The sequence below is a fragment of the Accipiter gentilis genome, chromosome 1 (genome assembly GCF_929443795.1).
Source record: "Accipiter gentilis chromosome 1, bAccGen1.1, whole genome shotgun sequence".
NCBI lineage: Eukaryota > Metazoa > Chordata > Aves > Accipitriformes > Accipitridae > Astur > Astur gentilis.
The window spans coordinates 49,554,041-49,570,021 of NC_064880.1; the positions used below are offsets into that span (position 1 = coordinate 49,554,041).

Genomic DNA, 15,981 nt, shown 5'->3' on the forward strand with positions numbered 1-15,981 from the left:
GAAGATTACAGTAAATTTCTTTCAAATGGGAAGGCATACAACAAATCAACACACACTGTTCTTTCATACTGAGATACAAAACATGGATACCAGTATTTCTTATTTCTGAGGAGATTTTTACAGTTTAATCAAGTAGGTTAATTATAAATAACCAAAGCTTAGTAAGGTGATTTTCTTTCCTTAAAGATACTTATAAATATACTTAGTATATTCCTTAGTACTATCAATATACCTCTTAAAATTCTCTACGATACATAATTTTCCTAACACCTCTCAGGTTTTATTTGTTGGAATCATTAGTGGAAAACCATATGACGTTTGACTGAGGTCAGATATATCCATCTACCAGCATCTGTCAAGTATCTAGCTGCATGCCTTTCATCTGAACTAAATCAATTCCATTTGATCAAGAAACCAGACAAAAACAGGCGTTCCCCAAAACTTTCAGGACTGTCCCATTGGCTGTACGTGACCAACAGATTGTGCATACCTAATGTTAGTTATAAGCATAGTTTGCTTTCACAAAGTATTATGAGAAAAACCTTGCTTGACTTATTCACATGAATAGTCTGCCTCTGAGTTACAAGTTGATTGTATGGGTAGAAATTAGATGTGACAAACTATTTAAGAGCACTTCAGTACTTATGTACTGTGAGAATGTATAGTATATAAAGAAAGAGTATGACTGATTAACTTGTGATGATTTTTAGAATTCTTTAAACAGTGTCCCAGGTTTAATTTGTCACTTCTATGAACTAAGCCAAATCAAATAATTTTAATGGAGTGAAAGAAGTATGTATGAACAAATTGTCAGGTACATGCTGCAAACAAATTTTACCCAAAAGCAGCCCATGTGATTTCTACTGTTACTGATAAGCATTTTAAATAACACCCAGATCTATACCCTGGAATATTCGCGGCTGGCAGACTCTTTGATTTAGATAACATACTTTTGCATGACCTGCCATCACTCCCCAAGATGAAGCCAGTCCTGCAGCGACAAGTCCGTGCTTTGTAGTTGCTGCTGAGCAGACAGATGTGCGAACATCCCCCCAGCATTCCATATGGGTCCACTTCACATGCATGGCTTCTGACTACGGCGAGTGAAAAACAGCACGATTCAAATCCATTTAAAGCAAGATAATTATATGCATCAGCATGTAGAAAGTTTAGACAGGAAAAAAAAGTGAATTTGTGTCACAATAAATCTTTCCCCAGAATATAACTAGAAAGGAAGGTATTTTTTTAAGATGATACCCAAAGCAGACAAGTAACCCAAAGGGCCATTTTGCGGCTATCAAGCCATACCCATCGTTGTGTGCAATCACCCCTTTTTGAATAAGCTTCTGCACATCATTTGCCAGGCAGCACTCCCCTGGGGTAGCTGACACTTTTCCCCTTTTTTATTTGTTGCTTCAGTTCATTTGGTTGGTTGGCTGTTTTTCTGAAAACATAGCGAATCCCACGCCAATGCAGCTTGCTATTCATTCAACTCCATTAAACAGCACCTTTCTGGGGCAGATGCCTGTGCAGACACTAAAGGACAGAATGAGCCTTGTAGTGTTTTTCCATATTTGTATAGTTGGGACATAAGTGCAGCTGAAGAAGCCAAAGAATTCCTTTCGCTTGATTTCATATTTTCAAATGCACGGTTCTAAATTAGCAGACTAATATATCAAATTCATTTTTTTTTTAAACTCTTTAAGGTAAATCTGAAGAGAAAACAAAATCTATCTTGCTATCCTACAGTTACTACGCTGCCTTACAACAGGCCAACAGTATTTTAGCTCAAAAAATGTTTTTCTCTTCTTTCTCCTTTCCCTCAAGCTTTTTAGTTCTTTTTTTTTTTAAAAAAAAAAAAGTAATCAAGTGCTTTAAGGTCGATATTGTTAAAGGTAGACAGAAACTCTAGCAAGCTGAGACAGCTTTTACAGCACATCTTGACAAGCAACAAACATGTCCATTCAAAACAAAAGAAGCAGCAGAGTGAACAAAGGGCAAGAGGAACAGAGTCATCACAGGATGTAATAAAAGATTACACTGTGCTCATGTCTCTCCTCTTCTCAACCTCTCCTGCTCCCTCAGGGGTGCAAGAGGGGGTCTATAGCAGGGAAAGAGTCCTCGCAGCCTCCTTCAGACACTGACATCTGCAACTCAATGCCCTCAGCTGTAGGGTGAAAATTAGTTCACCCAGTCTACATCAATTTAGAGTTTGTTCCCGCTTCAGAAACTTCTCTAAAAGCAGTCAGTCTGTTTAATAACATTGATGTTGATCACCAGAATTGATGTGCTAGCTTTTTTGTCCAAGCAGTCATGGCAACGATTTATTGCTATCAGTCATATCAAAAAATTCTCATAAAGTATCACTGTAAACATTTTGGATCTTGCTATCTTTGCACAAAGTTCCTGCAAATCACACTGCTGTTCTGAATGCAGAAAGTATGCGATCAGAGCCATGATTGGAGTCATACAGGACTATGGACCTCAGAAATTGCTGTTTCACCAAAAATTCAGAGATTCTAAAAAGAAGTTTCTCATTCTAGATGAAAAGGAAGATTTCTTTCACAGAAGGCAAAGATGATATTTATCCAAACCAAGGAAAACTTAACAGCCATTTCCTATCTCACCAGTTGCTGTGCTGGCAGTTAGGCAGGCTACCTGCCCACACACCCATCTCCATGCTTTTTTGGCAGCCCTGAAGATGGGGGGCTCTCTTGAGGTTTGTAGTCTGTCTGAAAAGCAGGCCCAGAGAAACCAGGAATCTCTGAGGTCTGAGACCCAAGCATGTGGCCAGTATTGGACATCTAACAATTCTGAAGGTGTTAAATTATGAAAGCGTTGAGTGTGTGGAGCCAGAAACTTGCAGACCAGGGCTCTTTGGCGGTTCTCCAAGCCGAGTGCTGAGGAAGCAGTGGTGTTAGGAGCTTAGAGGTGCAGGAAAACTGGCAGTAAGTACATGGCAAAATGGGCAGATAAAGAAGCAACAGAGAGTTTTGCCACAGCGACAAATTTTCACTGCATCTTCTCATACATTTTTCTGGAAGAACCTTTTTAACCATGCATCCACCTAAAATCTGGTTTTACGTTTCCTAGAAAGAGGAATTCTGATCTTACCTGCTGTTTGAGTTCTTTTCTGGTATACACGGATCTCTTTAGCATTGTCAAGTCTAGCAAGAGACTGAACATCCGTGCCATTATATCTGTTTATTCGTAAAATGCTGAGGTTATCTGAATTAACTGTATATAGATAGTTTTCAAATACTGCCAAACCACAAAGATGCCTAATCTGGAAAAGAAAAAAAATGATATAATTATTTTAGCTGAATATTTCAGGTATATCTATGATTTGTAAACATCAAACATTACTGTGAATTGTAGATGCTAAAGTATACAAAAGGATTTCTGAATATGTCAATAAATAGTTGTAAATAATACACACAAACTACACTACAAGTATAGTTCACATTCTTGCAGTCCAAAGTTTATAAGTAGAAAACCTTTGTACAAGATAGGCAGAAAATTCAAAATATTTAGTAATCCAAATTAATTTATCCTCTGAATTTCCGAGTTTCTCTGTCTTTTAAAAACTCCTGCATACTTTAAGTGCAACAGCTTATTTTAGTATTAACTAATAATAACTAAGATAAATTAACTAATATTAACTACCAGTAACTAACAAATATAATAAATATAGATAGTTAAAACAGTTTATAGGTTGAATTGATGAATTTTTTTATTATGTTATAATCAAAGCGAGGCAAATAGTGCAAGATATACCCATTGAATATTTTCTTTAGTAAATAAATGAATAAAGATACAAATTCCCTTGGCTATGCTTGTGTACCTTTTCTGTTGGTGTCTTTGAATATGGTTGTGGTCACACAGTATTGCTTGTTTCTCAAAAAGTGAATTCTAAAATTGTATTAATTTGTGATGTGTCTGGGTACATTGATTAAAAATTACCTAACATTAGATAGTTAGCCAATCACAGCTCGAACATGAAATGTTCAATAATCTAGTGGTTGTGCTTCATTGATAGATTTAGAAAATGTAAGATATCTCATTGACAATTTTGAAAGCTGAACAAATTAAAGAGAATTTTTTGGCAGATGTTCAGATATTCACAGCCTGAATATCTTATTAGTTTAACCAATAAATTGTTCACAGAAAATATTTACTTAGCTCACTTACTCACAAATTCAGAGATATGACACCAAAAAAACCCCACAAAACAAACCCTGTCATGCATCAAATATTTCAGACCTTTCTGGAAATTACCCCCCCCAGATGGCTAAATCTTGCCATTGTATTCTGCCCTTAACCAGAAAAAAAAAAGAAAAAGAAGAAAAAAAAAAGAGAGATCAATGGAAATGTTTGATTAAGACCCCATAGAAATTCAATCCAATTATAGTAACATGTAAAAGAGAACAGCCTTGAAAATAATGATGCATCTGTACCAAATTGTTGACTTCTCCTCTGTATTATAATCCTTTCTTCCATATTTCCATTTGCACTGTTTAAATCTTTAAGTCACGAGAGCTTTTCTATATTTACACTATTAAACCCATGTGACTCTTTTTACAATGCATTTTATGACCACTTAATTATTTGAATTTAATTTATGCATTTGTTGTTTTTTACGTCTCATGAAGCTTTCCAGCTATCTCATGCATGAATGGAAATGTTGCTTGCTACAAAGAATAGTGCTTTGAAAGCCACCCAGACTATCAATCATAAAAGCCCCTATCATTTGGAAAGCAGGCCTTTTGATACTCTTGTACTTACGAATTAAACTTTAACCCCTAAAATTTCTTGAGAATAGTTTTCTGGTCTGCTGTTTCCTTGGTCTAATGAGGAGTAACTTGGAGTAACAGTCATTCTAAACCCTGGCAAATGCAGGCACAAAACCTAGTGAAATTACCCATTTTTCATTTGAGTGGAAAGACAACCAATATGCTTCTCCTTTTGTGATAACAGTGACCAACTGAGAGGCCAAACTTTTTAATACCCTTCACCCATATTGACATAAACAGACATTCTTCTCCTTTCTTGGTTAGTTCAGAGAAGCAGGAATCCCTCTGAGCTTGATAAAGAATCCTCTTTTGCATCTAAATTTCAGAAAGAAGAGAAAGAACAAACATCTCTCCAATGACACCTGTACAACTAAGTTACAAGCCTGTAAAAGTATTTGTTAGTTGCTTCTGAAAATGGCTTTCTTTTTTGAAGTACCTATTCCAAAATTTACCTTAAAAAAAAATAAATTAAAAAAAAAAAAAAAAATTACAAGACCTGTTATTCCAGAACAACTGGCTAAAGACTGGAAGTAATTTGATAAAAAAAAAATAAAAATAAAAATAGGAAGGTGTTTGCTATTTAGCCAGGTGACCTAGACTGTTTTTTGTCACATTTTCTGCCTATTTTTACATGGGAGTTATGCTAACCAGTTGTCTCTTGGTAAACAGTGATTACTTGGAAGCACAGAAAGAATGACAGCAGAACAGGTGAAATGTTTATTCTGTCTGCACATTTTTACATGCTCTGTTTAACCTCAGGCAGAAGCAGATGTAAACATGGTACCCACACCAGCTCTGGGAGTCCAAGTAGCAACCAGGAGCGGTTTGGTCTTTGCTAATTTTCCCTTGATTTATATCAGCCTCACAACTGCCAGGGAACCCTTCCTTTCCCTGCTACCTACTACCCCGGTCTCCAAGCGGAAGCTACATAACAAATTGATATACTTCTGCTCAAAGACTCATACAGTCTCAGCACTTGTATTTATGACTCTGAACATCTGGATCAACTGGGAAAAGCATCATTGCTATCAACAAAATATGACTTAAGGGCATCCAGATTGGTCTGAACAAGTGAATAGCTTTTGCTATTCTGTATCTTTCACATTCTTGTGCCTGTTGGTCTCTTCTTCCCGAATTGGCACGGACATCTTCTTGTCGTTAATAATTTATCCCCTCGTATCTTTCCATCGACCCATATTTTCCCTGCTGAAGTGTTACAATGGGGAATGTGACTTACATGGTACATTGTTAATGAGACGCTGCATGGAAGCTTGCCCATAGGTTGCAAAACGTGCTAAATTGCAAACAAAACATGCAGACGGATCTCTTAATGTCTAATGCATTTGAACTACAAAGAGAAAAAAATCTGAAATTACTGTAACTGTTAGCATTATGTACGTTCATTTATTGGTATCATTACTTTTTACTAATATGCAAATAAATACCTACTTGTCTCCCTTTAATTATTGTATGCCTCTTTCTCCCTTGATAGTCAGCAACCTCCACACTATCCAGATATATGTCAACCCAGTACACATATTTATTGACGAGGTCTAGTGCAAGAGCAGTTGGCTGTTCAATTTTAGAGTCTACTATCCACGTCCTGTTCATTCCATCCATGTCACATCTCTCAACCTTGGCAGCATTCCCATAGTCTGTAAAGAAAAGCTTTCTGTTGAAAGAAAATAAGATGTTGTAAGTTTCAAAGGGTGTGAGCAGAGTGCAAAGCTCCTGGTGGCTCTGTGCAAAGTAAGTTTTTGTTCTTCTTCATTTCAGGGGGTTCATCTATCAATAACCCATATAACCCATATTGATAATCATATAATTACCAAAAAAATCGCCATGTCTTCTAACAAATTCACAATTACAAGAATTTTCTTTCAAACAGAATGTACAGAAGTTCTAAATGCATTTCCTTACACCACAGATACACCGTGTAATACTCGCCTTTTAAATGGATGGTATTCATATGTACAGAGACTACATTACAATCTTAAATAGCTCTTTAACCATTACTTATAAAAAAATGGCAGAATAGTTAGAAATAACAAAGAGTGGCAAAACCACAAAGTACTTACATGGTTTGGAGAACAATTCATTGCATATAAGGTATAACAAATACAGTGATCCACACTGTTAGGGTTTTGAAAATATATTTCTAAAGAAGATGCTTTAGTCTGTAGAGCATTTGTATCCAGTCTTGGAAGGATGTTCAGGCTTTAAAATGTTTCCACAAATCCACTGAGTAATTCCATCCAAGAATAATGGGAAACTATCAAAGACTTAAAATTGCTACTAAAGCTTCCTAACCCGATACTTGATTAGCATTCACCGGGTTTAGTACACACAAATCAATTTTGATTAACCTGACAATATTTTAACAAGATTACCTATTTGTGAGACTAAATTACACTTGCCAGCTGAAGACCACCTTGCCATGACTTTAACATGCTATAAAGAATAATCTGATTCCAGACTGAATGTTACTAAAACTACTTTGAGAATCAGGATTTCATTTTCCAAATGAAGTGAATTATCTCCTAGTTATTACCACTAATGGGAATAGCATTGGATCAACAGCATATAGACTTTGAGATATCTTTATGTTAACGAGTAGTAATTTATAGCCTTGTAACCTCTCCTAGAAATTCAGCATTGTAATATGTTTTAGGCTGGAAAGAATACATATTTGCTAAATAGCCAGTGAGACCCATATCCTTTATTATTACCATCTTCAAATAAATAAGAATACATTTTAAATGTAGTTAAAGTGTTTCACGTGCAAAATATGTAAATTAAAAAAAATCATTAGAAGTATTAAAGGCAGTAGAATTAGCTACAGTATATGTACAGCAGCTGTCAAATGCCAAAATGAATTGATCACAGAATCATAAAATGTGGCTTGAGGAGAATTTGAAAGGTCATGTAGTCCATCACCAGGCCATAAGTCAGAATAAACTTTACCTAGAACATTCCTCAGGGATACCTCCATTCCTGACAGGGATTTCTATTTATTAAAATAATTTTGAATTCCTGTCTTGTCCTTCATTGTAATTCTGTATCCCAGCTGTACTTTAAGAGCATTTTAAAAAACACATACTTAACATTCAGGTCCATATAAATCAAAATGTGCATACTACAGATGATGTGCAAAGTAAAAATTGCCTGCAAAGCAAATGTTTAATTTGGAACAAAACCAGCCAAATAACTGTGTGTATATAGATGTATATACACTTACGTTTATATATATGTATGTATGTATTTCATCAGCAATAACAGGGCCAACACCTAGTACATTTAAAATAAATTGTTAAAAACTTACGTGTACTTTAGTCTACCATTTGTACTTCTTCAGATTTCATTTAGGTTATTTAATGGAACTTTGTATCTCAAGATTCAATAATTCAAATAAAGCTGATTTCACAATCCGCACCAAATGGGTTTGCTGTGATCAGGCACCCCCACACCCCCATGCATCCCTCCGTGTGTATATATAGGTACACAGACGTACACACAGCAACTGCAAAGACCTGAAGCTTGACTTCAGACTGACTCTTTACTTGATTGCTTAGTGCACAGTATTCTTGTATGAGACTTAACGTTTCTACGTGATACCACAAAACAGACTGAAATACAAGTTAGAAATAATAATTACTTGCCTTTTACAAGTATATCCTCTTTACAGATCAGACAAGAAATAAAATGTTTGTATGTCAATAACAAATAGATACAGTAAAGAGTATCTAATTTAAGATGTTTCTCCAGCTTTCAGGGATGGGGGGGTCATTTCTTTGTTTTCTAAACATCTGTTTTATATTAACATCAGCTGGCCTGACTTCATGTGTAAATGACATTCTTTTCATTTTAAAAATCATTACTCTTCTCCTGGAGACTGACAATAATAAAAATTTATCTTTTAATGTAGAGGTAAAAGACAGAACAAGAAAGTAGTTGCCTAACTGCTGCCGTATCATCAAAGCATTCTGAAAAAAATAAATTAAGATAATTAAATGCTTTACCATGTAATCTTAAAATGCAATTCTGTATTTAAAGTCTAATGCAGAGTTTTTAGAATGAGGCTTAAATCAGAATGGCATTTATAACACATGAAGCTGACCCACAATTACACTGTGTTTCCTTTGCCTTGGGAGTTCTCAAGGATACACTGTCGTAGTATTTATTTCACCTCAAGACTAATTTTTCTGCTTACAGATGGTGCTGGATTTGCCTATCCATTTTCAGCAGAGGGCGGTGAAATCTTTTATCAATTCATAGAGCAATTGCAGCAGGAATACCGACCGTGCACATTTCCTTGTACAGCCCAAGCACTATGCATTAGTAGTGACCTTGAGGGACCAGCTTGACAGGGAGAGAGCTGTGTTCATTACAGCCTTTATTTCCTGAGACTACCAATGAGGATGCTAATCAAGGCTGCTATAAAAGAGTAAAAATTTTGGCACTAAATTGAATTTTATTAAGGCATGTTATCTTTCGAAATCTATAGACTTCTTCATGCACAGAAATTCTGAATATCCTCCTAGCTCTTTGAAACTGTACAAACCCCATGTTCTGCCCATTGTTAATCAAGAACAAAAAGGGCCATCTTCATCGAGTCCAGGTGCTTTGCAGGCATCCTACACTACTCTCTTTTCAAACTTCTTAAACTCATAAAAGCACTTAGTTGTTTTGACCCAATGTTCTGTTCAGAAGCTCTTTCAGAATGGTTTCATTGCTGTTCCAGCAGTTAGGAATCTACATCTAATAACTAATGATGATATCTTTAAGGCTAAATTATACCTACTGATTTCTGCAGCACACTTATTTGGCTTCAACATTTCTTTTCACATGTCTTCCCCTCCAAAGGTATTTCTAGATGCAATCAAATTCTTTCACACTCTACCTAGCAGCGAGAGATAAGCAAAGAAAGTCAGTCTTTCTCATCTCCTAAGACAGGCTCTTTATGTTGCCCTTCTGTGCAGTTATTCCAATTTTAGGTCATGTTATTAAACAAGCATGGTCAGCACTGGATGCACTGTTCCAGAGAGGAGTTCACCGGTGTCTGTACAATGGCACTGTAACTTCCCTGCATCAGCTGGAGATTCAGCTGTCACTGGATGACATTTGCTATTTTCACAGCTCTATTACACTGCTGATTTACAGTCATCTTCTCACCAGCTATTACATACACCCTCCTCCTTCTGCTGATTTCCCAGGGTTTAGCTGACTTTCTCCAGTCTGTGAAATACAACCCGTTTCATAACTTAACAACTTAGTCTTAGAAAGTTGTAGTTGGAGTTTTTCCAGCAAGAATTTGGTTTCAACTAGGAAAACACAGGGAACGTTCCCTCTGCATCTGAGCAACAAAATCTCTGCAACTTTTTAAAATATCCCCACTGGCAAGCCCACTGACTACGAAGAGCAATCAAGTCATGTTACCAGATAAAACTTATTCCAGAGGAGAAGAATGCCGTCACGAGACAAAAGTGACAGTGAAGTTCCCAGTCCCTGTTCTCGTATCAGTGGTCAAAGATTCATCTTTCCTTCATTACCAGGCCCTGAAAACACATAAGGAGGGCCTCAAAAGGCATGCTGTTCTTCCCTGACAAAGACATCTGTCCTTGACAGAAACTTCTTTTCAGACCCAGATAGTTACTGTCTTCGTTCAGCTGCCAAACATTATACGCCTCCCTTATCGCTATTGGCTTTGTCCAGCAACTTCTCTCTTGTCACTTCCTTTTGTTTTCCAGGCTTTTAGTCGCTGCATTCATAATCCACCTATTTAGTTAGCTAAGAAGTACGTTTTGCTTGTAAAGCTACATTTTGACATTTGGATGACTGAAAACTCTTAATTTCTGATGTACATAAGAAGGCAAATACTGTATAGCACAATCAGATGTTTGGGGGGCAAAATTTCACAATCCTGCAAGTCTTTAGCAAAAGAACCACCACCCATGTATGGAACAATATTATAAGGCACCATTAAGCAGTTTTCAATTTTTTCCTGACACATACAACTGTGCTTCACAGTTGAGTGTATTCATGTGTCATTATTATTTTTGATTCTTTATTTCCCTCCTCAGTCTCTCCTTACTCTTTGTAATAGGGAAGAGGTACACTTGTCACCATGTCCAGAAGCTCATCTATTCAGCTGCCAGGCCTCAGACTCTAAACTCTTCCCTGTATAACTCACAAACCAGCCTATTCCCAGTTCTTACTGGTCGTTTAATTCCCAGGTTGGCATTTAAACCTCAGGTGCTCCTGCAGTGGACCTATGGAAGAGGAATGTGTTCTTGTACAGTAACCTCAACCCCTTTTGAGGAGAAGCAAAACACAGTTTCGGGCATGCCCAAACAGGACAGAGGTACAGAAAATAAACCATTGTATATCGATAGCATGGTGTGGTTCAGGAACAAATGCAAGAGTGGATGCTAAATGGATTCAGGTACAAAACCCCTTTAATCACAGATATACCCAAATTACACCCCCCACCCCCATTCTGCAGGAGGGGAGATGCGGTATCCTATAGATTTACCTAAAGCTCATATGTTAACACTACTGTCAATGTGACCCAACCTGTGCCAGCTGCCACAGAGCAGTCAAATGGCAATGCCAGGGAAAATAGCATTTTTTGCCTCTCCATCTGTTTGTCTTTTCCTCTCACCTTCTCTTATCAGAGATAAAGATGTGTTAGTGTAAGCACTGCTTGGTAGAAAAATGATAAAGATTACAAACATGCGCATATTTAAAGGGTAGCACCTTCCATTTAAGCTGAAGAACCAGAAAGGATGTTCTTCTGAAGTACTTACAGGTCCACTAGCTTAATCTCAAGAAGGTGGAAATTGCTGGGGCAGATTTTGAAGGGAAGAATGACAGAGAGCTTGGCAGTTCACAGGGCAGTCAACTGCAATGCAATATTATCACAGGTAAATTATTATAGTACATATAGAAAGAAGGCTGCTTTCTTAGACAAAGTTACTGCTGCAGACCAGACCTGTCTAGATTAAAGTAAAATAGTTGATAGCATACCTCAACAGTAGTAGAGTAGAAAGAGCAGTATTTAATTTTAAGAAATTACACTGAAAGGATCATTATCAAGACAGAAAGCTAGTAAAGATATTCTGTTGATCTTGGGAAAATGAACAAGTGACAACAAGTTAGAGGCTTTTTTCTAATTTCGAAGAGGGATTATGGTGTGGATAAAACTCTGAATTGGAGTGACAGAAGTGGGATGCAATTTAATCAGTTTAAAACCTAATGAGAAGACCATTGCCATTGAGTGGCACCAGTCAGATATACTGTAGGACAAATTGTAAACACAGAAAGATGTACTGCAGGATAACTAAAATTATGGGCACTGTGATGAACAGTGAACCTTCTTCAGAGAAAGTGATCAAAACACCTGATTAAAAGGAATATGTGAAAACATCTGTGGGATTCTCTGCTTGTAAATTGAAGCTTATGGTATCAGGTGATCTACTTACCGGATTCTCAGAATAGGACTGCCATGCAATCCTCGATCTGATTTCTACTGCATTTAATCACAATTAATGTGATTTGATTTAATTTACATTGCATTTAATTAATAGTATGTTTTACAGCATGGTCCAGGAACATTTTCCCCTCTGTTGACATTTAGTTGATTCCTTGGTTCAGTAGTTTTCTCTTTCATCTGCACCTAACACAAAATAAATCAGCCACGCTCAGATTTAGCCCATTTTTGGTAGTAAATGAGCCGTGGCCCTTAGTGTACCTGACAAATCTTAGGTACTTGAAGAGTACTATTTGCTAACACACCCCCATTTAAGGCAATTGCCAGGTTTGGGGCAAAGGCAAATTTTTCCCCAGAGTAGGAAGGTAAAAGCCATTGAATTTGGGCATTTGCGTTCCCACCCCCCACCTTCTTTCTAGCACAACGCAGCATCCATCACCTTGAGGATAAGTTCCCCTTGCAAGTCGACGCTATTTTAGGGGGATTGGAAACTACCAGGCTCTCCAGCAACGTGCCTTAATTTTTGTAACTGGTTTTGGAAGGAAAATTGGGTGGATGTTTTTTGTGCTACATAGGAGTGAAATCCTATTAAAGCTCTACCATGAGTTCCACAATGTAAGTAAGGGTGGACATATGTTCCAAATGTTCCTAGTATTTTGCAATCCTAGCAATGAGTGCATAAGAGTAAAATAATAATGGTTTCTTCTGCTGGAGAGCTGCAGGTTTAGTGCCATGCAGGAAGCAGCACAGAGCCAAAGTGCAGATAAAAGTAAAACCCAGTTGGACAACTCATTTTCACTGCGCAGAGCCAAGCTCCAATCACTGTTTGTTGCACAACAGAACATAGGCAAAATCAGCAAAAGCTCAATCCAAATGCCTTGGGTGGGGGACATTTGTAATGAAATACCTTTCTCTTTACAAGGAAATCACCAGTTCAAACAAAGGTTTTCTTATTTGCAGTAACATGGATGGCAGTCTGAGCAGCAAACAGGGTAAGTAGCTGTGAATTTGGGGACTGATTAAAAAAAGAACAAACTGGTTCCCTGCTAAAGTAGCTACAAATTCAAATTGTCATCATCTGTGAAGTTGTTATTAAACAGAGCAGCACATGGGAGGGGTGGGGGGGGGGGTGAGAGAGAGAAAAATCCTGCATCTATTTTTTTTCTTCTTTGGTTTTTTTTCCTACTAAAACTGTCCATCTATAGAAATATGCCTAGTATAAAGCTAAATTGGTTTCCCATCAACAGGACCCCCCCCCCGCCCCCCCCAATATAATTTCCTTACACAGACAGAAATATGCATTTTCAGAGATGTTACGAAGTGAATGTAATACGATGCTAAGGACTGTGATTTGTTACATTGTTACGACTGTGCTCTACTCTTGTTTTAGTTGTTTTATCAAAACAAAACCCTGCATAGAATTTTCCAAGTTTGATCCTTTCCACTTTTGAGGGGATAAAAGCCTTCACTTTCTTTTGTCGTAGGAATGGCAATCAAATATACACAAAATAAAGTTTTTTAAAGGTCATAATGACCCTTGAAAAGTTTTGTCCCCTCCCTTTTTCACCCAAATATGCTTTCTCTGCAGAGAGGTAACTGCAAAAGGCACATCAGTGCACCAATCTACCATCTCCAGGTGCAGCAGGAAAAATATATGATAGTAAGATGTACAGCTAACTTTCTATCTTATGATATCTTTTCACAGTTTCAATTTTCTCTCACAAGCTATACTTCTTCACACTCAGAGTGAATATGTAGCAAACCCCTATCAACCCTACCATATTCTCTTTCTTGCTCCACTTATGAATAGGTGTGAGTTTCTGTACATGCTAAAAAAATGCATGCCTGGAACATAACACCAATAAATCAAAGACAAACACCCACAGAAATGAAAATTCAGTTCATAGGTTTTGCTAGAGGATAAAAATGAAAAGAAAGTTTGTCTTACACTCATTCTCGTCATAATAGTTAAGTATGTTCCCCCCCATCGACAGTAAGATTACAGCTACGAGATGTACTCTTGAAAAACTGCATCCCTTTGAATATATCAAATTTATACTTGCTTAATCTGCTTTCTGTCTAAATACAACGCAATATCCTTTCATTAAAGCTGTGTAACTACCTTGAGTAATTTAGTGCAGCAATGGTGCTTTTTCATTGTATTTCTCTTTCTCCTGAACAAACGGATGTTGTCTGAATTTTTGAAATTTATTCCCAATATAAAATTGTAGGAAGTCAATAATATTTTACCTTTTATGTCGCTTTTTTCATAAATATATGTAAAGTTTTCATAACTGTTCTTTTTAATTGAAAGACACATTGCAGATGTATTCACGGATTCATTAAGGGCCCTGAACATTAGTAGTTAATTTGTCAAGTTATTGCCATTCACCTGAAAATGTATGGATTCAGATTTAAATCAGATGCAGAAATCTGGAAGGAGAGTTCTTTCAGACTGTATGTGTACTTCCCCATGTGTTACTACAAGCTCATCAATTAGAATAAGAATGAAGAAACATTGATTATTCCCAGTTTATCACAAACCAGCTGTGTCAAATTGCTGTGTTGTGCCACTGAGAAAATTAATTGGTTTAAAGACATTCAAACTGTCATGTAACATGGTTTTATATCATCACTTAAGTAGACTTTCAACATGACAGCCAAATAGTACCAAGAAGTCTGTGTAATATTTTAAAACCAGTATATATAAAACCAAAACTATTTCACAAACAGACTTTTATATAGATATAAAATGTGTGTTTACATCCAAATCATGCACACACTGCTGTTAGAGTTACTTAAATCTGTAATTCTGAGCCTGGAGAGAACATGATGATGAATATAGTTCTTGGATTATCCTGAGTAATTAATTTGAGGTTTAGATGGTTAATTTCATCTGCTGTATGTTTTGTCAGATATACAAGATGCAGTGAAATAATTTTGCCATAGAAAATTAAAATTCTGTTTCCTCATTGGAAACGCAGGTTCTGACATATATGCTATCCTTCAAACTCAACTAGAGTTATGTATTTTTAACGTAGCATTTTCTATTATTCTGCTTTGAATGATTTCTGGAGCAACAAAATGGTGCCGCTTGATCTTTTATACTAGTTACATGAACCCAAGTACATAGCAGAATACACATATTCAAAGACTTATTTTCAAAGATTTAATTAGTATTGTACTGAAGCTCTTTCACAGAAAAAATAAACACAGTAATTTTCCTGAGGCTATTTAATTTTTACAATGTATTATTACATGCAGTCAGACTCTACTGTTTCTTCCACTTAATAAACAACCTTTTCCTTTAGTTTAAAAGAGACCATTTAAAAAATTACTTTTTAAGAATACTTTTTTTTTTTTTTTGGGGGGGGGGGGGCGGGGCGCGGCAGTTTTCATTAATTGTGCAGCACTTGTAGGGGAAAAAAAAATAGAAAAAAGACCACCCCTGAAAGGTTCTGACTTGCAGACTGATGAAGCTCAGGCTAAGAGGAAAGCAGTCTGGAACTCGGTAGGTTTAAATTTTGTCCCAGAACTAATTTCAGCTACAGAGCGAATCAGGACAGCACTGGCAGGAACTCGCTTTTTAACAATGACTCTCTAGACACGAGGCTATTATTTCCCAAACACAATCTCACTTCTCCAGGGGCTTTTCTTTCCCAGAATTTGAGACATGGCCCTTTCAACCCAGTTTGAGAA

At 36.8% G+C, this 15,981-nt stretch overlaps 1 protein-coding gene across 1 annotated transcript in view; it reads right to left on the reverse strand.

The window, feature by feature from the left end:
- Positions 1–15,981, reverse strand: part of LRP1B (LDL receptor related protein 1B) — a 591,173-nt gene that overhangs the window by 299,027 nt on the left and 276,165 nt on the right. Inside the window, exons 8-10 of the mRNA XM_049799136.1 lie at positions 6,243–6,465; positions 3,115–3,286; positions 951–1,094 (exon numbers count right to left, since the gene is read on the reverse strand). Coding sequence (XP_049655093.1) covers positions 951–1,094; positions 3,115–3,286; positions 6,243–6,465 — 539 coding nt within the window. The remainder of the gene's footprint in view (positions 1–950; positions 1,095–3,114; positions 3,287–6,242; positions 6,466–15,981) is intronic.